The 25423-nt window shown below is 61.0% G+C and overlaps 1 protein-coding gene across 4 annotated transcripts in view; it reads right to left on the reverse strand.

The window, feature by feature from the left end:
• Positions 1-25423, reverse strand: part of LOC112544149 (dedicator of cytokinesis protein 2-like) — a 77504-nt gene that overhangs the window by 9130 nt on the left and 42951 nt on the right. For 3 of the 4 annotated variants that reach the window (XM_075916055.1, XM_075916054.1, XM_075916057.1), the window contains exons 11-16: positions 22508-22684; positions 14445-14528; positions 14014-14151; positions 2799-2887; positions 2118-2310; positions 971-1082 (exon numbers count right to left, since the gene is read on the reverse strand). In XM_075916055.1, the coding sequence (XP_075772170.1) occupies positions 971-1082; positions 2118-2310; positions 2799-2887; positions 14014-14151; positions 14445-14528; positions 22508-22684 (793 nt within the window). The remainder of the gene's footprint in view (positions 1-970; positions 1083-2117; positions 2311-2798; positions 2888-14013; positions 14152-14444; positions 14529-22507; positions 22685-25423) is intronic. The other variant, XM_075916056.1, reaches the window with a different exon arrangement.

Below are 25423 nucleotides of genomic sequence, written 5' to 3' on the forward strand. Positions count from 1 at the left end.
TCCCTGCTACGTTGGGGGGAAGGGGGTGTCTCTACCTGCAGTGTAGGAGGGGGAGGGGGCGTCTGTCCCTGCTACGTTGGGAGGAAGGGGGTGTCTCTACCTGCAGTGTAGGAGGGGGAGGGGCGTCTCCCTGCTACGTTGGGGGGAAGGGGGTGTCTCTACCTGCAGTGTAGGAGGGGGAGGGGCGTCTGTCCCTGCTACGTTGGGGGGAAGGGGGTGTCTCTACCTGCAGTGTAGGAGGGGGAGGGGGCGTCTGTCCCTGCTACGTTGGGGGGAAGGGGGTGTCTCTACCTGCAATGTAGGAGGGGGAGGGGCGTCTGTCCCTGCTACGTTGGGGGGAAGGGGCTGTCTCTACCTGCAATGTAGGCAGGGGAGGGGGCGTCTGTCCCTGCTACGTTGGGGGGAAGGGGGTGTCTCTACCTGCAGTGTAGGAGGGGGAGGGGGCGTCTGTACCTGCTACGTTGGGGGGAAGGGGGTGTCTCTACCTGCAGTGTAGGAGGGGGAGGGGGCATCTGTCCCTGCTACGTTGGGGGGAAGGGGGTGTCTCTACCTGCAGTGTAGGAGGGGGAGGGGGCGTCTGTCCCTGCTACGTTGGGGGGAAGGGGGTGTCTCTACCTGCAGTGTAGGAGGGGGAGGGGGCGTCTGTCCCTGCTACGTTGGGGGGAAGGGGGTGTCTCTACCTGCAATGTAGGAGGGGGAGGGGCGTCTGTCCCTGCTACGTTGGGGGGAAGGGGCTGTCTCTACCTGCAATGTAGGCGGGGGAGGGGGCGTCTGTCCCTGCTACGTTGGGGGGAAGGGGGTGTCTCTACCTGCAGTGTAGGAGGGGGAGGGGGCGTCTGTCCCTGCTACGTTGGGGGGAAGGGGGTGTCTCTACCTGCAGTGTAGGAGGGGGAGGGGCGTCTGTCCCTGCTACGTTGGGGGGAAGGGGGTGTCTCTACCTGCAGTGTAGGAGGGGGAGGGGCGTCTGTACCTGTTGCGCTGGGAGGGGCATGGCTGGCATCTCTCTCTGTGGGGAGCTGCTTTGCCTCGGCACCACCCAGGACACTCTCCGACATGTTCCGGGACAGTCTCCACTTCTCCTCCTGAGGCGCAAGGGGCAGCAGGTTAGGTCCGAGGCACCAGCCCCCTGCCAGGGAGCCAAAGGCCCAGTGGCCTAGCCAGGAACCGACGGGGAGCTGGAAGTGACGGCCTGGCTGGGCTGTGGAGGCCCACTGAGCACTGGCACCGCTGAGGGCAGCAGGGGTGCCGTGGCTGCAGTGTGGAGGGGTGCAGGCCCAGCAGGGGCATGGCACTGGGCTGGGGAATGCAGCTCACTGCATGCGTGGGGGGGTGGGGTGCAGGCCTAGCAGGGGGCGCAGTGAGGGCCATGGCACTGGGGAATGCAGCTCACTGTATGCGCAGGGTGCAGGCCCAGCAAGGGGCGCAGTGAGGGATATGGCACTGGAGTGCAGTGAGGGCCATGGCACTGGGGAATGCAGCTCACTGTATGCGCAGGGTGCAGGCCCAGCAGGGGGCGCAGTGAGGGCCATGGCACTGGGGAATGCAGCTCACTGCATGCGTGTGGGGGAGGGGTGCAGGCCCAGCAGGGGGTGCAGTGAGGGCCATGGCACTGGAGTGCAGTGAGGGCCATGGCCCTGGGGAATGCAGCTCACTGTATGCGCAGGGTGCAGGCCCAGCAAGGGGCGCAGTGAGGGCCATGGCACTGGAGTGCAGTGAGGGCCATGGCCCTGGGGAATGCAGCTCACTGTATGCGCAGGGTGCAGGCCCAGCAAGGGGCGCAGTGAGGGCCATGGCACTGGAGTGCAGTGAGGGCCATGGCACTGGGGAATGCAGCTCACTGTATGCGCAGGGTGCAGGCCCAGCAAGGGGCGCAGTGAGGGCCATGGCACTGGAGTGCAGTGAGGGCCATGGCACTGGGGAATGCAGCTCACTGTATGCGCAGGGTGCAGGCCCAGCAAGGGGCGCAGTGAGGGCCATGGCACTGGAGTGCAGTGAGGGCCATGGCACTGGGGAATGCAGCTCACTGCATGCGGGGAGCGGGGGGCACAGACCCAGCAGGGGATGGGCCGGGGAGGGCGCCGCAGCAGGCACCACAGCTCACTCCAGGGCAGCTGTACCTTGGGCTCCGGGGGCTCAGAGACGGACTGGCGGTGCTCCTGCCGCCGGTACCCGAAGAAGGTGCTGCTGCGGTTCTCCCTGCGCTCGCTCTTGCGCTCCTCAGCCTCAGGGGGGTGCTCGGACGCGCAGGGCACCGACTTCCTGGCAGGAGGGGGCGCCAGGCTGCAGGCACCGAGGGAGCCGTGTGAGAGCCTAGTGGGGAGGGGTAGCGGCAGTCAGGGGCATCGAGGACAGGAGGGCAGGAGATGGAGGAGGGGCAGTGAGGCCCAGGTGACGTGTGACGGGGGTTGTGCCCCCACAAATGCTCTGGGTGGGAGAGGCAAGGGGCAGCCTGGAGGACTGGCAGGGGGAGTCTGGCGCCCGCAGCAGGAGGCAGCCCCCCGGCGCTGACCGGCCGCTCCGCGCTCACCGGCCGCCGTCGCCAGGCAGTGTGGCTGGGCCTGAGCCATGCGCGTCCCCAGGGCTGCCTGGCTGGGGGAGGGCACTTGTGGAACGAGGGACTGGAGCAGGGGGCGGGGCTTGGGGCAGGAAGGGGTGGGGCCTGGGGCTGAGGGGGCGTGGTCCTGGCCCTCTCCCAGTGCTGCAGGGCATCATGGGGGGGCATGGCCTTTTCACCAGGCAGTGGGGCTGGGGCAAAGGGGGGGCAGGGCAGTCCCTGAGGGGCTGGCTCCAGGACTCACCTGTCTTGGTGCAGGCAGCTGGGTTGCTCTGTCTCCAGGCCCCAGGCCCTGGAGCAGGGCCGGCCTCCACGCCGCTCCTCCAGGAAGGGCTGTGAGCACAGAGCACCAGGGCGGGGCTGAGTCTTTCTCCCCAGCTCCAGCCCCCCCTTGGTGTCTGGGATTCGACTGCGAGGCCCAGCTGAAAAGGGATCCTGGCGGCTCTGGTTCAACACCCAGTCCAGAGTGGAGCCAGGGGGCTCCGGGTGCTGCCCCGCCCCAGGCTCAGCAAATCCCATTGGCTGGGAACCGCAGCCAATGGGAGCTGCGGAAGTAGTGCCTGTGGCGCTTCCCTAGAGAAGCCAAAAGGGGGGCGTGCCGGATAGAGCCCCAAGCCTGCGCCCCTGCCACCCCAAGTCCCTGCCCCAGCCTGGATCCCCTGCTGCACCCCGACCCCCCAGAGCCTGCACCCCCACCCTTGTGAAAATGAGAGAGGGAGGGAGGGGGATGAGTGAGCGGGGGCAGGGCCTCAGGGGAGGAGTGGGGCAGGACGTTTGGGTTTGGGTGAGTACAAAGCTGGCAACCCAATGCAGCCCAGCCCCCTGGCTGCTGGCATACTGGGCCCATGGAGCGAGCCCAGCGGGGACTGGGGCAGGAGGGGCTAGAGGCCAGGGAGGCCCATGCAGGCTGAGCAGAGGCGTGCCCCAGGGACCCTGGCCCAAAGGGGCAGCATGGGAGGGCGCTGGGCGCAGGCTGAAGCAGAGCAGCCAGGTCTCGGGAAACCCCTGCTGGCCTGCCGGCCAGAGGCCAGGCTCGCGCTTGGCTGTCCCCTCTGGCTGCTCTTGGCGTCTCGGAGCTCGGCAGCAGCGCGTGGCTGAGCGTGGCCATGCAGAGAATTGTACCCACCGTGGGCAGCCGGTGTGCGGGGGGCTCTGCTGTCCCAAACCGTCAGCCCAGCCCCGCCCACGCTCCGCCCCCAGAGCCTGGCGCCCGCTCTCCCTGTGCTCTGGGGCCGCGTGCCTGCCTGCCTGTCTGCTCACCTTCTTCCCTCCCTCCCTCCCTCCCCCATCCCCTCCCTTCCTAGAATCACAGAACCCCAGGGCTGGCAGAGCCCTCAGGAGGCATCACGTCCAGCCCCCTGCCCAGGGCAGGACCAATCCCGACTCAGTCATCCCGGCCAGGGCTTCGTCCAGCTGGGACTTAAACACCTCTAGGGATGGAGATTCCCCCTCCCTAGGGAACCCAGCCCAGCGCTTCCCCAGCTGCTTAGGGAAATCAGTTTTCCTAATATCCAACCTAGACCATTGCTCCTTGTTCTGCATCCACCACTGCACAAGAACATAAGAGCGGCCGTGCTGGGTCAGACCAAAGGTCCATCTAGCCCAGTGTCCTGTCTGCCCACAGTGGCCAGTGCCGGGTGCCCCAGAGAGGGTGGACCGAAGGCAACGATCAAGAGATTTGTCTCCTGCCATCTGTGACAGGGTGCCTGCCCTGCACTGGCCCTTTAAGACCAGGACTCAGACCCTGAGCTAGGGTTGGTAACAGAGCAGCCAGCTGAAGCTGTTCGGGCTAGGGGCTGCCCAGCTCGCAGCTATTGAGGGAAGCTCAGTTTGCCGGGAGGGGAGAGCTGAAGCCATTAGGGTGAGGGAGAGCCCAGCTGCCAGATATACAGAGAAGCCCGTTTGGCGGGGAGAGCCCAGCTGGAAGCTATAAATAGCGAAGCCCAGTTTGCTTATGGGGGAGCCAGTGGAGGAAGCAGGAGCTCCTAGTAGGGAGGCAAGCTGGGGGCTAGCCAGCAAGTGCTGGGAGAGGGCCAGCCAAGAGTCCCCCTGGCTAGGGGGTGGAGACAAAACCCTGGTTTGCGGGTGGCTCATGAAGCCGACTAGGTGAGCAGGACAGTGGAGACAACCCAATGCCAATGATGAGCAACCCATACAGACTGCAACTTGCCCTGAGAGGGGCTAGATGAGGACAGTCAGGGGGCACTGAGGCACGGTGGGGGCTTGCCCCCTTGACACCATCCCTCTCCAGCCTCTGACAACAGAGGCCAAGGACACCATTTTATCCCCTGGCTAATAGCCTTTTATGGACCTGACCTCCATGAAATTATCTAGCTTCTCTTTAAACTCTGGGCTGTGAGCACAGAGCACCAGCTGCTCCAAGAAGTAGTCATTTAAGCTACCTTTTCTCCAGCCTCTTTGGAACCTCCCTGCAGGAAGTTGAAGGCTGCTATCAAATCCCGCCTCGCTCTTCGCATCTGCAGACTAAACAGACCCAACTCCCTCAGCCTCTCCTCATAGGTCATGTGCTCCAGCCCCTGAATCATTTTCGTTGCCCTCCGCTGGACCCTCTCTAACGTGTCCACATCCTTTCTATAGCGAGGGGCCCAGAACTGGACACAATACTCCAGATGTGGCCTCACCAGAGCCAAATAAAGGGAATAATCACTTCTCTGGATCTGTTGGCAACATTCCTCCTCATGGACCCTAATATGCCATCAGCCTTCTTGGCTACAAGGGCGCCCTGTTGACTCATATCCAGCTTCTCATCCACTGTAACCCCCAGGTCCTTTTCTGCAGAAAACCTCATCAGATTTCTTTTGGCCCAATCCTCTACTCTGTCCAGGTCACTCTGTACCCTGCCCCTGCCCTTCAGCGTATCTACCTCTCCCCCCAGCTTAGTGTCATCTGCCAACTTGCTGAGGGTGCAACCCATCCCCTCATGCAGGTCATTAATAAAGATGAACAGAAGTGGCCCTAGAACCGATGCTTGGGGCACTTCGCAAGAAACCGACCGCCAGCCTGACGTGGAGTCGTGACTCACTACCCGCTGGGCCCGACAGACTAGCCCAGCGTTTCCCAGTTTTATTTGGCCATGGAACCCTTTAAAAAAAACACCGTGGGAAACTGATCCATCCCCCCCCCCAAAAAAGGGGGGGGGAACTGTCAATTAAAAAAACACTGGGGAAAAACTGGTCGACCAAAAAAAAAAAGTGGAAAAAGGTCAAGCACAAAAAAAAAAGCGACCGTGGAGAGGAAAGGGGGGTGATCGGGCTCTTGCGTTCACTTCACTATTTGGGAAACACTGGTCAAGCTGCTTTCCAGCCACCTTCCCGTCCATTGGTCCAACCCGGCTCCCTTTGCTTTCCAGCCACCTTCCCGTCCATTGATCCAACCCGGGCTCCCTTTGCTTTCCAGCCACCTTCCCGTCCATTGATCCAACCCGGGCTCCCTTTGCTTTCCAGACACCTCACCGTCCATTGATCCAACCCGGGCTCCCTTTGCTTTCCAGCCACCTTCCCGTCCATTTATCCAACCCGGGCTCCCTTTGCTTTCCAGCCACCTTCCCGTCCATTGATCCAACCCGGGCTCCCTTTGCTTTCCAGCCACCTTCCCGTCCATTTATCCAACCCGGGCTCCCTTTGCTTTCCAGCCACCTTCCCGTCCATTTATCCAACCCGGGCTCCCTTTGCTTTCCAGCCACCTCACCGTCCATTGATCCAACCCGGGCTCCCTTTGCTTTCCAGCCACCTCACCGTCCATTGATCCAACCCGGGCTCCCTTTGCTTTCCAGCCACCTCACCGTCCATTGATCCAACCCGGGCTCCCTTTGCTTTCCAGCCATCTCACCGTCCATTGATCCAACCCGGGCTCCCTTTGCTTTCCAGCCACCTCACCGTCCATTGATCCAACCCGGGCTCCCTTTGCTTTCCAGCCACCTTCCTGTCCATTTGTCCAACCCGGGCTCCCTTTGCTTTCCAGCCACCTTCCCGTCCATTGATCCAACCCAGGCTCCCTTTGCTTTCCAGCCACCTTCCCGTCCATTTATCCAACCCGGGCTCCCTTTGCTTTCCAGCCACCTTCCCGTCCATTGATCCAACCCAGGCTCCCTTTGCTTTCCAGCCACCTTCCCGTCCATTTATCCAACCCGGGCTCCCTTTGCTTTCCAGCCACCTTCCCGTCCATTGACCCAACCCAGGCTCCCTTTGCTTTCCAGCCACCTCACCGTCCATTGGTCCAACCCAGGCTCCCTTTGCTTTCCAGCCATCTCACCGTCCATTGATCCAACCCGGGCTCCCTTTGCTTTCCAGCCACCTTCCCGTCCATTTATCCAACCCGGGCTCCCTTTGCTTTCCAGCCACCTTCCCGTCCATTTATCCAACCCGGGCTCCCTTTGCTTTCCAGCCACCTTCCCGTCCATTTATCCAACCCGGGCTCCCTTTGCTTTCCAGCCACCTTCCCGTCCATTGACCCAACCCAGGCTCCCTTTGCTTTCCAGCCACCTTCCCGTCCATTGATCCAACCCGGGCTCCCTTTGCTTTCCAGCCATCTCACCGTCCATTGATCCAACCCGGGCTCCCTTTGCTTTCCAGCCACCTTCCCGTCCATTTATCCAACCCGGGCTCCCTTTGCTTTCCAGCCACCTTCCCGTCCATTTATCCAACCCGGGCTCCCTTTGCTTTCCAGCCACCTTCCCGTCCATTGATCCAACCCGGGCTCCCTTTGCTTTCCAGCCATCTCACCGTCCATTGATCCAACCCGGGCTCCCTTTGCTTTCCAGCCACCTTCCCGTCCATTGATCCAACCCAGGCTCCCTTTGCTTTCCAGCCATCTCACCGTCCATTGACCCAACCCAGGCTCCCTTTGCTTTCCAGCCACCTCACCGTCCATTGATCCAACCCGGGCTCCCTTTGCTTTCCAGCCACCTTCCCGTCCATTGATCCAACCCGGGCTCCCTTTGCTTTCCAGCCACCTCACCGTCCATTTATCCAACCCAGGCTCCCTTTGCTTTCCAGACACCTCACCGTCCATTGATCCAACCCGGGCTCCCTTTGCTTTCCAGCCACCTTCCTGTCCATTTGTCCAACCCGGGCTCCCTTTGCTTTCCAGCCACCTTCCCGTCCATTTATCCAACCCGGGCTCCCTTTGCTTTCCAGCCACCTCACCGTCCATTGATCCAACCCGGGCTCCCTTTGCTTTCCAGCCACCTTCCCGTCCATTTATCCAACCCGGGCTCCCTTTGCTTTCCAGCCACCTTCCCGTCCATTTATCCAACCCGGGCTCCCTTTGCTTTCCAGCCACCTTCCCGTCCATTGACCCAACCCAGGCTCCCTTTGCTTTCCAGCCACCTTCCCGTCCATTGATCCAACCCAGGCTCCCTTTGCTTTCCAGCCATCTCACCGTCCATTGACCCAACCCAGGCTCCCTTTGCTTTCCAGCCACCTCACCGTCCATTGATCCAACCCGGGCTCCCTTTGCTTTCCAGCCACCTTCCTGTCCATTGATCCAACCCGGGCTCCCTTTGCTTTCCAGCCACCTCACCGTCCATTGATCCAACCCGGGCTCCCTTTGCTTTCCAGCCACCTTCCCGTCCATTTATCCAACCCGGGCTCCCTTTGCTTTCCAGCCACCTTCCCGTCCATTGATCCAACCCGGGCTCCCTTTGCTTTCCAGCCACCTCACCGTCCATTGATCCAACCCGGGCTCCCTTTGCTTTCCAGCCACCTTCCCATCCATTGATCCAACCCGGGCTCCCTTTGCTTTCCAGCCACCTCACCGTCCATTGATCCAACCCGGGCTCCCTTTGCTTTCCAGCCACCTTCCCGTCCATTGATCCAACCCGGGCTCCCTTTGCTTTCCAGCCACCTTCCCGTCCATTTATCCAACCCGGGCTCCCTTTGCTTTCCAGCCACCTTCCCGTCCATTGATCCAACCCAGGCTCCCTTTGCTTTCCAGCCACCTTCCCGTCCATTTATCCAACCTGGGCTCCCTTTGCTTTCCAGCCACCTTCCCGTCCATTGATCCAACCCGGGCTCCCTTTGCTTTCCAGCCACCTCACCGTCCATTTATCCAACCCGGGCTCCCTTTGCTTTCCAGCCACCTTCCCGTCCATTGATCCAACCCGGGCTCCCTTTGCTTTCCAGCCACCTCACTGTCCATTGATCCAACCCGGGCTCCCTTTGCTTTCCAGCCACCTTCCCGTCCATTGATCCAACCCGGGCTACCTTTGCTTTCCAGCCACCTCACCGTCCATTGATCCAACCCAGGCTCCCTTTGCTTTCCAGACATCTCACCGTCCATTGATCCAACCCGGGCTCCCTTTGCTTTCCAGCCACCTTCCCGTCCATTGATCCAACCCGGGCTCCCTTTGCTTTCCAGCCACCTTCCTGTCCATTGATCCAACCCAGGCTCCCTTTGCTTTCCAGCCACCTTCCCGTCCATTTATCCAACCTGGGCTCCCTTTGCTTTCCAGCCACCTTCCCGTCCATTTATCCAACCCGGGCTCCCTTTGCTTTCCAGCCACCTCACCGTCCATTGATCCAACCCAGGCTCCCTTTGCTTTCCAGCCACCTTCCCGTCCATTGGTCCAACCCGGCTCCCTTTGCTTTCCAGTCACCTTCCCGTCCATTTATCCAACCTGGGCTCCCTTTGCTTTCCAGCCACCTTCCCGTCCATTGATCCAACCCGGGCTCCCTTTGCTTTCCAGCCACCTTCCCGTCCATTGATCCAACCCGGGCTCCCTTTGCTTTCCAGCCACCTCACCGTCCATTGATCCAACCCAGGCTCCCTTTGCTTTCCAGCCACCTCACCGTCCATTGATCCAACCCGGGCTCCCTTTGCTTTCCAGCCACCTTCCCGTCCATTGATCCAACCCGGGCTCCCTTTGCTTTCCAGCCACCTCACCGTCCATTGATCCAACCCAGGCTCCCTTTGCTTTCCAGCCATCTCACCGTCCATTGATCCAACCTGGGCTCCCTTTGCTTTCCAGCCACCTTCCCGTCCATTGATCCAATCCGGGCTCCCTTTGCTTTCCAGCCACCTTCCCGTCCATTGATCCAACCCGGGCTCCCTTTGCTTTCCAGCCACCTTCCCGTCCATTTATCCAACCTGGGCTCCCTTTGCTTTCCAGCCACCTTCCCGTCCATTGATCCAACCCAGGCTCCCTTTGCTTTCCAGCCACCTCACCGTCCATTGATCCAACCCAGGCTCCCTTTGCTTTCCAGCCATCTCACCGTCCATTGATCCAACCCGGGCTCCCTTTGCTTTCCAGCCACCTTCCCGTCCATTGATCCAACCCGGGCTCCCTTTGCTTTCCAGCCACCTTCCCGTCCATTTATCCAACCCGGGCTCCCTTTGCTTTCCAGCCACCTTCCCGTCCATTGATCCAACCCAGGCTCCCTTTGCTTTCCAGCCACCTTCCCGTCCATTGATCCAACCCGGGCTCCCTTTGCTTTCCAGCCACCTTCCCGTCCATTGATCCAACCTGGGCTCCCTTTGCTTTCCAGCCACCTCACCGTCCATTGATCCAACCCGGGCTCCCTTTGCTTTCCAGCCACCTCACCGTCCATTTATCCAACCCGGGCTCCCTTTGCTTTCCAGCCACCTTCCCGTCCATTTATCCAACCCGGGCTACCTTTGCTTTCCAGCCACCTCACCGTCCATTGATCCAACCCGGGCTCCCTTTGCTTTCCAGCCACCTCACCGTCCATTGATCCAACCCGGGCTCCCTTTGCTTTCCAGCCATCTCACCGTCCATTGATCCAACCCGGGCTCCCTTTGCTTTCCAGCCACCTCACCGTCCATTGATCCAACCCGGGCTCCCTTTGCTTTCCAGCCACCTCACCGTCCATTGATCCAACCCGGGCTCCCTTTGCTTTCCAGCCACCTCACCGTCCATTTATCCAACCCGGGCTACCTTTGCTTTCCAGCCACCTTCCCGTCCATTTATCCAACCCAGGCTCCCTTTGCTTTCCAGCCACCTTCCCGTCCATTTATCCAACCCGGGCTCCCTTTGCTTTCCAGCCACCTCACCGTCCATTGATCCAACCCGGGCTCCCTTTGCTTTCCAGCCACCTCACCGTCCATTGATCCAACCCGGGCTCCCTTTGCTTTCCAGCCACCTCACCGTCCATTTATCCAACCCGGGCTACCTTTGCTTTCCAGCCACCTTCCCGTCCATTTATCCAACCCAGGCTCCCTTTGCTTTCCAGCCACCTCACCGTCCATTGATCCCACCCGGGCTCCCTTTGCTTTCCAGCCACCTTCCTGTCCATTTATCCAACCCGGGCTACCTTTGCTTTCCAGCCACCTCACCGTCCATTGATCCAACCCAGGCTCCCTTTGCTTTCCAGCCACCTTCCCGTCCATTGATCCAACCCGGGCTACCTTTGCTTTCCAGCCACCTCACCGTCCATTGATCCAACCCGGGCTCCCTTTGCTTTCCAGCCACCTCACCGTCCATTGAGCCAACCCGGGCTACCTTTGCTTTCCAGCCACCTTCCCGTCCATTGATCCAACCCGGGCTCCCTTTGCTTTCCAGCCACCTTCCCGTCCATTGATCCAACCCGGGCTCCCTTTGCTTTCCAGCCACCTTCCCGTCCATTGATCCAACCCAGGCTCCCTTTGCTTTCCAGCCATCTCACCGTCCATTGATCCAACCCGGGCTACCTTTGCTTTCAAGCCATCTCACCGTCCATTGATCCAACCCGGGCTCCCTTTGCTTTCCAGCCACCTCACCGTCCATTGATCCAACCCGGGCTCCCTTTGCTTTCCAGACACCTCACCGTCCATTGATCCAACCCGGGCTCCCTTTGCTTTCCAGCCACCTTCCTGTCCATTGATCCAACCCGGGCTCCCTTTGCTTTCCAGCCACCTTCCCGTCCATTTATCCAACCCGGGCTCCCTTTGCTTTCCAGCCACCTTCCCGTCCATTGATCCAACCCAGGCTCCCTTTGCTTTCCAGCCACCTTCCCGTCCATTTATCCAACCCGGGCTCCCTTTGCTTTCCAGCCACCTTCCCGTCCATTGATCCAACCCAGGCTCCCTTTGCTTTCCAGCCACCTTCCCGTCCATTTATCCAACCCAGGCTCCCTTTGCTTTCCAGCCACCTTCCCGTCCATTGACCCAACCCAGGCTCCCTTTGCTTTCCAGCCACCTTCCCGTCCATTGATCCAACCCAGGCTCCCTTTGCTTTCCAGCCATCTCACCGTCCATTGACCCAACCCAGGCTCCCTTTGCTTTCCAGCCACCTCACCGTCCATAGATCCAACCCGGGCTCCCTTTGCTTTCCAGCCACCTTCCTGTCCATTGATCCAACCCGGGCTCCCTTTGCTTTCCAGCCACCTCACCGTCCATTGATCCAACCCGGGCTCCCTTTGCTTTCCAGCCACCTTCCCGTCCATTTATCCAACCCGGGCTCCCTTTGCTTTCCAGCCACCTTCCCGTCCATTGATCCAACCCGGGCTCCCTTTGCTTTACAGCCATATCACCGTCCATTGATCCAACCTGGGCTCCCTTTGCTTTCCAGCCACCTTCCCGTCCATTGATCCAACCCGGGCTCCCTTTGCTTTCCAGCCACCTTCCCGTCCATTTATCCAACCTGGGCTCCCTTTGCTTTCCAGCCACCTTCCCGTCCATTTGTCCAACCTGGGCTCCCTTTGCTTTCCAGCCACCTCACCGTCCATTGATCCAACCCAGGCTCCCTTTGCTTTCCAGCCACCTCACCGTCCATTGATCCAACCCAGGCTCCCTTTGCTTTCCAGCCACCTCACCGTCCATTGATCCAACCCAGGCTCCCTTTGCTTTCCAGCCATCTCACCGTCCATTTATCCAACCCGGGCTCCCTTTGCTTTCCAGCCACATTCCCGTCCATTGATCCAACCCGGGCTCCCTTTGCTTTCCAGCCACCTCACCGTCCATTTATCCAACCCAGGCTTCCTTATCTTGCTGGCAAGAGACGTATCAAAAGCTTTGCTAAAGTCAAGGTCTATCACGTGCACCGACTTCCCCATGTCCACAGAGCCAGTTATCTCATCACAGAAGCTAATCAGGTTCGTCAGGCACGACTTGCCCTTTGTGAATCCATGTTCCTGATCACTTTCCCCTTTTCCAAGTGCTTCAAAATGGATTCCTTGAGGATCTCTCCATGATTTTTCTGGGGACTGAGGTGAGGCTGACTGGTCTGCAGTTCCCTGGATCGTCCGTCCCCCCCCGCCCTTCCAGCCCTTTAGACTGCAGGCGCTAGAGGACTGGCAGGTAAGCCCAGAGCTCTGCTTCCCTTTCTCCAGCTCTTGCCTCAGCATCTGCTCTCAAAGGGAGCCACCTCCCCCTCAGGAGCTGTTTCTGCGTGCCCGTCTCCTTGGCCAGGCGCCGCACTGCAGGGTATCCAGACAGGCTGTGCCCCCAGACTATAGGGCAGCCCGAGAGGGCTCCCTGGTCATTCTCCTGCTGTCCTGCAGTGAGACACCCTGGAAGAGGAGCCACTGGGGGCCGAGGGCCACTTGATTTTCTTGGGCCTCCTGGGCTCTGGGGCTGGGGGTCAAAGATGGGGGGTTCAGTGCAGGAGGGGCTGTGAGTAGAGGCAGGGAGGGGCGAGGGCTCTGACAGGGGTGGTGCCAGGGATGAAGCGTGTGGCGTGCCTGGGGCATTGGAGTGGGGTAATGGGCTCAGGGTAGGAGATGGGGGCAAGAGGGGCTCAGGGCTGGGAATGTGGGAGGTGGCCCAGGGCAGGGAGGAGGCAGGCTACTCTGGGTGCGTCTAGACTACATGCCTCTGGCAACAGGCATGTAGATTAGGCTACCCGACAGAGTAAAATGAAGCGGCGATTTAAATAATCGCCGCTTCATTTAAATTTACATGGCTGCCGCGTTGAGCCGACAAACAGCTGATCAGCTGTTTGTCGGCTCAGCGCGATAGTCTGGACGCTCCCCTGCCGACATCAAAGGGAGTTGTTGACAACCCAGGGATGCCTCCTGTCGCCAGAGGCATGTAGTCTAGATGTACCCTCTGTGTTTGCGCCACACCCCACAGCTCCGAGTGGCCGCAATTCCCAGCCAATGGGAGCTGCAGGGCTGGAGCCTGCAGGAGAGGGCAGTGCAGGGACCGAGCTTCCTGGCCCTCCTGACTCCTCCCCCACCAGGTGGCCTCACTGACCTCTCCCCCACCTGCTGGGTGGCCCTGCCAACCCCTCCCCTGCCATGTTGCCCAACTGACCCCTCCCCTGCCGGTAGCCCCACCAACCCCTCCCCCACCTGCTGGGCAGCCGTGCCAACCCCTTCTTCCCCCCCACTGACTCCTGCCCCACCCGCTGGATGGCCCCACTGACCCCTCCTCCACGGGGTGGCCCCACTGACCCCTCCCCTGCCTCCCAGGCAGCCCTGCCAACCCCCCCAACAACTGCCAGACAGCCCTGAGCTCTGCCCCCCATGACCTGCAGGCAGCCCTGCCTGCCCTGCACTCACCAGGGCCCGCTGGCCGTACTGGCTCTCCACCTTGGTGCGCAGCTGCAGGAAGCACTGCTCCATGCGCTCGTGGAAGGGCCGCAGGTCCTCGGGCACCTTCTTGCCATGGATCCGGATCCCCTCTGCCAGGAGCGGGATCTGCCAGAAACAGGCTCCGTGCCAGCACCACTCGGCACAGGCCGTGGGCTGCAGGGACAAGGGTCCCGGGGAGTCGGGGGGGGCCCAGCAGCATCCACCCAGGCCCTGCCTCTGGCCAGCTGGAGCCTGGCAGGGCTGCTCCCGGAACGGGCGGGGCTCGGCAGGGCTCCGATTTCACGTGGGGAACCTGGAGGAGCCTTCCACGTTCTCCCGAGCAGCTGCCGAGGGGGCACCCGGCTGCAGGGCAGAACCTGCCGGGACAGGAGGGCGGCCTGAGCCGAGAGGGCGGGTACCTGCCAGGCGATCAGATCCTTCAGCCTCTCAATCCTGGCCTGGTCCTCGGGGTGCTCCAGCATGTAGGCCTCGTGGAAGAACGCCTGCAACAGCCAGCCTGCCTCAGCTCGGGCCGGCTCCGCTCGCCCTGCCCCCGGGCCTGCCGGCCCTCACGCCCGACCCACCGCCCTGCTACCCCGCCCTGCCAGCCCCCCACGCCTGACCCACCGCCCTGCTACCCCGCCCTGCCAGCCCCCCACACCTGACCCACCGCCCCCGCCCTGCTACCCCTCCCTGCCAGCCCCCCACGCCTGACCCACCGCCCTGCTACCCCGCCCTGCCAGCCCCCCACGCCTGACCCACCGCCCTGCTACCCCGCCCTGCCAGCCCCCCACACCTGACCCACCGCCCCCGCCCTGCCCCCGACCCTGCCAGGCCCCCACGCCCGACCCACCGCCCTGCTACCCCGCCCTGCCAGCCCCCCACGCCCGACCCACCGCCCTGCTACCCCGCCCTGCCAGGCCCCCACGCCCGACCCACCGCCCTGCTACCCCGCCCTGCCAGCCCCCCACACCTGACCCACCGCCCCCGCCCTGCCCCCGACCCTGCCAGGCCCCCACGCCCGACCCACCGCCCTGCTACCCCGCCCTGCCAGCCCCCCACGCCCGACCCACCGCCCCCGCTACCCCTCCCTTCCCCCAGCCTGCCAGCCCGACCCACGGCCCCCGCTACCCCGCCCTGCCCCCGACCCTGCCAGCCCCCCACGCCTGACCCACGGCCCCCGCTACCCCTCCCTGCCCCCGCCCTGCCAGCCCGACCCACCGCCCCCGCCCTGCCCCCGCCCTGCCAGCCCGACCCACCGCCCCCGCCCTGCCCCCGACCCTGCCAGCCCCCCACACCTGACCCACCGACCCCGCCCTGCCCCCGAACCTGCCAGGCCCCCACACCCGACCCACCGCCCTGCTACCCCGCCCTGCCAGCCCCCCCACACCTGACCCACCGCCCCCGCCCTGCCCCCGACCCTGACAGCCCCCCACGCCTGACCCATGGCCCCTGCTACTCCGCCCTGCCCCCAGCCCTGCCAGCCCCCCACGCCCGACCCACCACCCCCACCACCCCTCCCTGCCCCCAGCCCTGCCAGCCCCCCATGCCTGACCCATGGCCCCTGCTACTCCGCCCTGCCCCCAGCCCTGCCAGCCCATTTCTCCCCTTTGCTCTGCCAGCGCCTCCACACTCAGGGGGTCGGCTGAGGGTGGGGGTTCCAGGGCTCAGGCAGAGCGCGGGTGGCTGTGCGACGTACGGGCGGGGGGGGGGGGGGGGTCGTACACTCCTGTGACCCTGGCTCCACTCTGGCTGGCAGTCGCGGGTGGCTGTGCGACGTTCGGGCGGGGGGGGGGGTTCGTACACTCCTGTGGCCCTGGCTCCACTCTGGCTGGCAGTCGCAGGTGGCTGTGCGACGTTCGGGCGGGGGGGGGGGGGGTTCGTACACTCCCGTGACCCTGGCTCCACTCTGGCTGGCAGTCGCGGGTGGCTGTGCGACGTTCGGGCGGGGGGGGGGGGGTTCGTACACTCCTGTGGCCCTGGCTCCACTCTGGCTGGCAGTCGCTGGTGGCTGTGCGACGTTCGGGCGGGGGGGGGGGTTCGTACACTCCTGTGGCCCTGGCTCCACTCTGGCTGGCAGTCGCTGGTGGCTGTGCGACGTTCGGGCGGGGGGGGGGGGGGTTCGTACACTCCCGTGACCCTGGCTCCACTCTGGCTGGCAGTCGCGGGTGGCTGTGCGACGTTCGGGCGGGGGGGGGGGTTCGTACACTCCTGTGGCCCTGGCTCCACTCTGGCTGGAAGTCGCTGGTGGCTGTGCGACGTTCGGGCGGGGGGGGGGGGGTTCGTACACTCCTGTGGCCCTGGCTCCACTCTGGCTGGCAGTCGCTGGTGGCTGTGCGACGTTCGGGCGGGGGGGAGGGTTCGTACACTCCCGTGACCCTGGCTCCACTCTGGCTGGCAGTCGCGGGTGGCTGTGCGACGTTCGGGCGGGGGGGGGGGGTTCGTACACTCCCATGACCCTGGCTCCACTCTGGCTGGCAGTCGCTGGTGGCTGTGCGACGTTCGGGCGGGGGGGGGGGTTCGTACACTCCTGTGGCCCTGGCTCCACTCTGGCTGGCAGTCGCAGGTGGCTGTGCGACGTTCGGGCGGGGGGGTCTGTACACTCCCGTGACCCTGGCTCCACTCTGGCTGGCAGTCGCAGGTGGCTGTGTGGGGCTGGGGGTGACCCCTACTGGCCTGTGTCTGTAGCACTGCTCAGCAGGTGGGTGGGTCCTCCTGTTCTACTGGCTGGAGGAGTCACATCTGGCTCCGGACGGGGGTGCTGGGTCGGGGGCCCCCAACGCACCGTCACAGGGAGTCAGATAGAGAGCAGGCTCCCAGGAGGGTCGGATAGGTTGTGTGGGTCCCGGGGGGGGGGGGGGAGTTGGATAGGGGGCAGGATCCCGTGGGGGTCAGATGGGGGTGGAGGTTCCAGGAGGGTCAGATACGGTGTGTGGGTCCCGGGGGGGGGGGGGTTGGATGGGAGCAGGAGTTCTGGGGGGTTGGATAGGTGGTGGAGGTCCCGGTGGGGTTGAATGAGGGGGGGGCGGAGGTCCCAGGGGGGTCAGATGGGATGTGTGGGTCCCAGGGGGGTCAGATGGGGCCAGGGGGTGTTGGATGGGGACGGGGGTCATGGGAGGTGCGATGGGGGCAGGAGTGTGGGGGGGGAGGTTGGATAGAGGTTTGGATCCTGAGGGCTTGGATGGGGGCAAAGGTCCTGGGGGGGTCAGATGGGGGGGTTGCGGGGAGTCGGACAGGAGGTAATGGAGGAGGAGAAGGACCTTGGAGTCCTGGTTGATCACAGGACGAGCCGCCATTGTGACATGGCCGTGAAAAAGGCTAATACGGTCTTGGGATGTATTAGGCGAGGTATTTCCAGTAGGGATAAGGAGGTGTTAGTGCCATTATACAAGGCATTGGTGAGACCCCATTTGGAATACTGTGTGCAGTTCTGGTCTCCCGTGTTTAAGAAGGATGAATTCAAACTGGAACAGGTACAAAGAAGGGCCACTAGGATGATCCGAGGAATGGAAAACCTGTCTTATGAAAGGAGACTCAAGGAGCTTGGCTTGTTTACTTTAACCAAAAGAAGGCTGAGCGGGGACATGGTTGCATTCTTTAAATATATTAGAGCAGGGGTCTCCAACCTTTTTACTCCCAAGATCACTTTTTAAATCTCCGAACAGGCGAAGATCTACCGCCCCGCCCCTTTCTTGAAGTCCCACCCCTTTCTTGAAGCCCCGCCCTCTCTATTCTCCTCCTGTCCATCACTTGCTATCCCCAGCCCTTACTTACACACTCTGATAAACAGTTTATTTTTAAATGATGTGATGTATAAAATTAAAATCACGGGTTTATGGTTATGAAATAAACGGTCTGTTTTTTATTCATGCTATTTAAATCTAAAATGAAGCATTTCTAATTATACATTTTGTGGGGACAGAGTTCTGCGGCTGGGGGCAGGGGAGAGGGAACAGGGTGTTGGGAGGGCAGAAGACGGGGTTCTGCAGCAGGGGACAGGGTGCCAGTGGGGACAGAGTTCAGGGAGTGGGGATGGGAGTGGGGACAGAGTTCTGTGGCTGGGGACAGGGCAGTGGGGACAGAGTTCTGTGGCTGGGGACAGGGGAGCGGGGACAGAGTTCTGTGGCTGGGGACGGGAGTGGGGACAGAGTTCTGTGGCTGGGGACGGGAGTGGGGACAGAGTTCTGTAGCTGGGGATGGGAGCGGGGACAGAGTTCTGTAGCTGGGGATGGGAGTGGGGACAGAGTTCTGTAGCTGGAGACGGGAATGGGGACAGAGTTCTGTAGCTGGGGATGGGAGTGGGGACAGAGTTCTGTAGCTGGGGACAGGGGAGCGGGGACAGAGTTCTGTGGCTGGGGACAGGGGAGCAGGGACAGAGTTCTGTAGCTGGGGACAGGGGAGTAGGGACAGAGTTCTGTAGCTGGGGACGGGAGTGGGGACAGAGTTCTGTAGCTGGGGACAGGGGAGCGGGGACAGAGTTCTGTAGCTGGGGACGGGAGTGGGGACAGAGTTCTGTAGCTGGGGACAGAGGAGTGGGGACAGAGTTCTGTAGCTGGGGACGGGAATGGGGACAGAGTTCTGTAGCTGGGGACAGGGGAGTGGGGACAGAGTTCTGTAGCTGGGGACAGGGGAGTGGGGACAGAGTTCTGTGGCTGGGGACAGGGGAGCGGGGACAGAGTTCTGTAGCTGGGGACAGGGGAGCGGGGACAGAGTTCTGTAGCTGGGGACAGGGGAGTGGGGACAGAGTTCTGTAGCTGGGGACGGGAGTGGGGACAGAGTTCTGTAGCTGGGGACAGGGGAGTGGGGACAGAGTTCTGTAGCTGGGGACAGGGGAGTGGGGACAGAGTTCGGGGAGTGGGGACAGAGTTCTGTGGCTGGGGACGGGAGTGGGGACAGAGTTCTGTAGCTGGGGACAGGGGAGTGGGGACAGAGTTCTGTAGCTGGGGACGGGAGTGGGGACAGAGTTCTGTAGCTGGGGACGGGAATGGGGACAGAGTTCTGTAGCTGGGGACAGGGGAGTGGGGACAGAGTTCGGGGGCTGGGGACAGGGGAGTGGGGACAGAGTTCTGTGGCTGGGGACGGGAGTGGGGACAGTTTTCTGTAGCTGGGGACGGGAGTGGGGACAGAGTTCTGTGGCTGGGGACGGGAGTGGGGACAGAGTTCTGTGGCTGGGGACGGGAATGGGGACAGAGTTCTGTAGCTAGGGACGGAAGTAGGGACAGAGTTCTGTAGCTGGGGACGGGAGTGGGGACAGAGTTCTGTAGCTGGGGACAGGGGAGCGGGGACAGAGTTCTGTAGCTGGGGACGGGAGTGGGGACAGAGTTCTGTGGCTGGGGACAGGGGAGCGGGGACAGAGTTCTGTAGCTGGGGACGGGAGTGGGGACAGAGTTCTGTGGCTGGGGACAGGGGAGTGGGGACAGAGTTCTGTAGCTGGGGACGGGAGTGGGGACAGAGTTCTGTGGCTGGGGACGGGAGTAGGGACAGAGTTCTGTAGCTGGGGACGGGAATGGGGACAGAGTTCTGTAGCTGGGGACGGGAGTGAGGACAGAGTTCTGTAGCTGGGGATAGGGGAGCGGGGACAGAGTTTGGGGGCTGGGGACAGGGGAGTGGGGACAGAGTTCGGGGGCTGGGGACAGGGGAGTGGGGACAGAGTTCTGTGGCTGGGGACAGGGGAGCGGGGACAGAGTTCGGGGAGTGGGGACGGGAGTGGGGACAGATTTCTGAGGCTGGGGACAGGGGAGTGGGGACAGAGTTCGGGGAGGGGTGACGGGGGGACAGAGTTCAGGGAGTGGGGACAGGGGAGTGGGGACAGAGTTCGGGGAGTGGGGACAGGGGAGTGGGGACAGAGTTCGGGGAGTGGGGACAGGGGAGCGGGGACAGAGTTCTGTAGCTGGGGACAGGGGAGCGGGGACAGAGTTCTGTAGCTGGGGACAGGGGAGTGGGGACAGAGTTCTGTGGCTGGGGATGGGAGTGGGGACAGAGTTCTGTGGCTGGGGACAGGGGAGTGGGGACAGAGTTCTGTGGCTGGGGAGGGGAGTGGGGACAGAGTTCTGTGGCTGGGGACGGGAGTGGGGACAGAGTTCTGTGGCTGGGGACGGGAGTGGGGACAGAGTTCTGTGGCTGGGGACAGGGGAGTGGGGACAGAGTTCTGTGGCTGGGGACGGGAGTGGGGACAGAGTTCTGTGGCTGGGGACAGGGCAGTGGGGACAGAGTTCTGTGGCTGGGGACAGGGGAGTGGGGACAGAGTTCTGAGGCTGGGGACAGGGGAGAGGGGACAGAGTTCTGTGGCTGGGGACAGGGGAGTGGGGACAGAGTTCTGTGGCTGGGGACAGGGGAGTGGGGACAGAGTTCTGTGGCTGGGGACAGGGGAGAGGGGACAGAGTTCTGTAGCTGGGGACAGGGGAGTGGGGACAGAGTTCTGAGGCTGGGGACAGGGGAGTGGGGACAGAGTTCGGGGAGGGGTGACGGGGGGACAGAGTTCAGGGAGTGGGGATGAGGACAGAATTTTGTAGCTGGGAAGCGGGGAGTGCGGACAGGGGGGCAGGGTGCCAGTGGAAGCAGAGAGTCCCCTGCATCTGCCTCCTCTCAGGATTCTCCCCTCCCAGAGGGAAACCAGCATGTGCCTCCTCCCGGCCCGACTCCCCCGCCCCCCCCCCCGCGCCTCGCGATCGACTGGTCGAGGCCTCACGATTGACCAGTCAATTGCGATCGACAGGTTCGTGACCACGGTATTAGAGGGGTAAATACCAGGGAGGGAGAGGAATTATTTAAGCTTAATACCAATGTGGACACAAGAACAAATGGATATAAGCTGGCTAGTAGGAAGTTTAGACTTGAGATTAGACGAAGGTTTCTAACCATTAGAGGAGTGAGGTTCTGGAACGGCCTTCCAAGGGAAGTAGTGGGGGCAAAAGACAAAGCTAGGTGGGTTTATGAAGGGGATGGTTTGATGAGGTAACATGAGCTTGGCAATTAATTGACCATTCACTATCAGTGGGAAATAGGTCAATGGAGGGATGATAGGAGTTGCTATAGGGAACTTTCTGGGTGTCTGGCTGGTGAGTCTTGCCCACACGCTCAGGGTTTAGCTGATCGCCATATTTGGGGTCGGGAAGGAATTTTCCTCCAGGGTAGATTGGCAGAGGCCCTGGAGGTTTTTCGCCTTCCTCTGTAGCATGGGGCACAGATCACAGCTGGAGGATTCTCTGCATCTTGGGGTCTTTGAACCATCGTTTCAAGGACTTCACTATCTGAGATCTAGGTGAGAGGATTATTCTAGGAGGGGTGGGTGAGATTCTGTGGCCTGCACTGTGCAGGGGGTCAGACTAGATGATCATAATGGTCCCTTCTGACCTTAAAGTCTATGAGGTGGGAGTCCTGGGGGGTTGGATGGGGTGGGGGTCACATGGGGAGGCAGGTCCCGGGAGGGTGGGGGTCCCAGAGAGTCAGATGGGGGCAGGATCTCGGGAGCGTTGGATAGGGTGTGTGGGTTCCAGGGGCGTCAGATGGGGGCAGGGATCCAGGTGGGTTGGATAGAGGATTGGGGTAATGGGGGGGGGGGGGTTCTGGAGGGCTGGATAGGTGGCAGAGGTCCCAGGGAGTCGGATGGAGCATGAGGGTCCCAAAGGGGTCGGATGGGGGATGGGAGTTCTGGGGCGTGACGATACAGTCGGGGTTCCCCCAATCCTGCACCCCCGTAGCAGCAAGAACAGACTCCGCCAGCAGTAGAATAGCGGGGGGGGGGGGTTTATTGCCCCTCCAGGGTACAGCCCAGCACAGACGTGATGTGTTTTCAGGAGTCGGGGCCCGGGTGTTTCACATCCCTTGGGTTAGGGGTCCATCACCCCTAGCCCCAGCAACCTCAGTCTGTCTCCCTCATGGTTCCAGCCCTAGACTCCCTCCCCCCAACACTCCCTTTGTCCCAGCTCTTCCCTTAACAAGTAGAACCGGTTTGGCCCCTCGTGCTGGGCGTGCTACAGACACCGCCAGTGGGGTCCCCACCGCCCAGCACAGCGACCAGCCAGGTACTGACACTGCACCACAGGGGGTTGGATAGGAGGTGGAGGTCCCAGGGGTTGGATGGGGGCAGGAGTCCAGGGGAGATGGATGGGGTCAGGGGGGGGAGTCAGATGGGGCGGAGGTCACGGGGGGGTTGAGGTTGCGGGGGGGTTGGATAGGGGGCAGGGTCATGGGGGGCAGATGGGGGCAGAGGTCCCGGGGGGTTGAATAGGGGTCAGGGATACCGGAGGGGGTGGATAGGGGTTGGGGGTTCTGAGGGGTTGGATAGGGGTGGAGGCCTCAGGAGGGTCAGATGGGTGGGGGTGGGGAGTCCCGGGGGGGGGGGGTTGGATGGGGCAGGAGTCCTGGGGGGCCAGCTGGGTGAGGTTGGGGGACCTGGGGTGGGTCGGATGGGAGGCGGGGGTTGAATGGGGCGGGGTGGCCAGACGGGGGCTCCCTGCACTGAGGGGGCGCTGGGTCTCACCGTCTCATACTTGGCGAAGCCGCCCATGACGGCCGGGTCCACGATGCCGTTGAGCAGCATGGAGAGCGGGTTGACGGGCAGGCCGGGCTCGCCCCGGTGCCGCTGGATCTCACAGAGGATCTTCTCGTTGGTTTTCTGCATGGTCTCGATGGCATTTTCCAGGGGGCTGATGATGGTCTAGGGTGGGGGGAGCAGTTAGGGGAGGGGCATGGCCCATTTCAGCTCTCTGAGAACAGGCCGCACTGGGCACGGTACCACGCCCGGCCAAGTCACGCTGCTCCCTGGGGCATCACCAGCTTAAAGTTCCAACATGTGGGCAAAGCCGTACCCAGGCAGGTCAGATTTTCTTCCCCTAGGCTCCACACAAGCAGGGCTGGGGCCACTTCTCCCTGCTCTGGCTCTGGGCAGACTGGCCAGAGAACAGGGAATCCAGCGTTAACAGAGGGAATGTGTGCCTCAGTTTCCTTGCAAGGCTCCCCAGGGGAGGGGGAGAACTTCACAAAATCACTGAACCCTAGGACTAAAAGGGACCTTGAGAGGTCAAGTCCAGTCCCCGGCCCTCACGGCAGGACCCAGCGCCATCTAGACCAGCCCTGGCAGGGTCTGTCCAACCTGCTCTTCATTATCTCCAGTGAGGGCGATTCCACAACCCCTGGGCAATTTATTCGTGTTTCACCACCCTGACAGGCAGGAAGTGTTTCCTAACGTCCAACCTCAACCTCCCTCGCTGCAGTTTAAGCCCCTTGCTTCTCGTCCTGTCCACAGAGGCCAAGGAGAACAAGTTTTCTCCCTCCTCCTTGTTAACACCCGTTCAGATACTTGAAAACCGCTCTTATGCCCCCTCTCAGTCTTCTCCTTTCCAAACTAAACAAGCCCCATTCTTCCCATCTTCCCGTCACACATCTCTAGACCTCTCATCATTCTTGTTGCTCTTCTCTGGACCTCCAATTTCTCCACATCTTTCTTGAAATGGGATGCCCAGACCTGGACACAAGACTCCAGCTGAGGCCTAACCAGCGCAGAGCAGAGCGGAAGAATCATTCCTCCTCGTGTCTTGCTCACAACACTCCTGTTAATGCCGCCCAGAATCACGTTTGCTTTTTTTGCAAGTGTCACACTGCTGACTCGTATTTAGCTTGTGGTCCACTCTGACCCCTAGATCCCTTTCTGCAGGGCTCCTTCCTAGACAGTCGCTTCCCATTGTGTGTGTGACACGGATTGTTCCTTCCTAAGTGGAGCACTTTGCATTTGTCCTTATTAAACTGCATCCTGTTTCCCTCAGCCCATTTCTCCACTTTGTCCAGATCCTTGTGAATTCTGACCCATCCTCCAGAGCACTCGCCACCCCTCCCAGCTCGGCATCATCTGCAAACTTACTAACCCTACTCTCCATGCCATCATCTCAATGAGTGTTTCTCAACCTTTTTTTGCTCACGGCCCCTTCTGAGCCTCGTTTACCTCTATGGACCCCCCTCATAGCCACTGTTAGTTGGAAAAAAAGGTCCATAATTTACCTAGTGTTCCGTTTTTTCCATGTGGCCCCCTGGAGGTAGGGCGTGGCCCCTAGGGAGCCATATGGCCCACGGTTGAGAACCACTGGTCTAAATCAGCGATGAAGATATTGAACAGAACCGGTCCCAAAACAGACCCCTGCAGAACCCCACTTGTTCTGCCCTCCCAGCAGGACTGAACTGTTAATAACTCCACTCAGAACAGTTCTCCAGCTGGTTATGCACCCACCTTAGAGTAGCCCCATCTAGGTTGGATTTGCTTAGTTTGTTAATGAGAAGGTGACACGAAATTCTGTCAAACGCCTTAGTAAAGCCTAGGTATTCCATGTCCACCGCTTCTCCCTTATCCACAAGACTCGTTGTCCTAGCAAAGAACGCGATCCGATTGGTTTGACAGGATTGGTTCTTTACAAATCCATGCGGGCTGTTCCCTATCACCACCTTATCTTCCAGGTGTTTGCAGATGGATTCCTGTAGCTTCCTGGGTTGTTCTTATTCCCCTTTTTATAGATGGGCGCTAGATTTGCCCTTTTCCAGTCTTCTGGAATCTCTCCTGTCTCCCATGACTTTTCAGAGATGACAGCGAAAGGCTCAGACACCTCCTCTATCAGCGCCTTCAGTATTCTAGGTGCATTTCATCCGGCCCTGGGGACTGAAAAAGTCCCTTGGTAGCTCCCTGGGGGTTCGGCACTTCTTGACGGTTACTTGAGCACCTCAGAGACTCACGGAGCCCCCTTTGCTGCCCTGGGATTTCCCTAGAAGCAAGGGTCCCCGCTTACCGAGTCATTCTCATCACAGGCCAGTCCTTGGGGCTCAGCATTTCCTTGCTCTGCTCTCCAGCTCTCTTCTGTGTGCCTTCCAAAAACTCCCCCAGCTGTGTCTAGACTGGCAAGTTTTTCTGCAAAATCATCTGCTTTTGCGGAAAAACTTGCCAGCTGTCTACACTGGCCGCTTGAATTTCCGCAAACGCACTGACGATCTCATGTAAGATTGTCAGTGCTTTTCCGGAAATTCTATTCTGCTCCCGTTCGGGCAAAAGTCTTTTTCCGAAAGACTTTTGCGCAAAAGGGCCAGTGTAGACAGCACAGGACTGTTTTCCACAAAAAAGCCCCAATCGTGAAAATGGCGATCGGGGCTTTTTTGCGCAAAACCACGTCTAGATTGGCCACGGACGCTTTTCTGCAAAAAGTGCTTTAGTGGAAAAGCGTCCTGCCAATCTAGACGCGCTTTTCCGAAAATGTTTTTAACAGAAAAGTTTTCCGTTAAAAGCATTTTCGGAAAATCATGCCAGTGTAGACGTAACCCCTACTGCTTGGGAGTAATCCTTTTCTAGGAACCCAGCTCCCCCCAGGGCTTAATTGGCAGCTTAATTGATGCTTAATTAACCCCAGCTGCAAAGTGCCTC

Source organism: Pelodiscus sinensis, unplaced genomic scaffold (assembly GCF_049634645.1).
Source record: "Pelodiscus sinensis isolate JC-2024 unplaced genomic scaffold, ASM4963464v1 ctg84, whole genome shotgun sequence".
Classification (NCBI taxonomy): Eukaryota; Metazoa; Chordata; order Testudines; family Trionychidae; genus Pelodiscus; species Pelodiscus sinensis.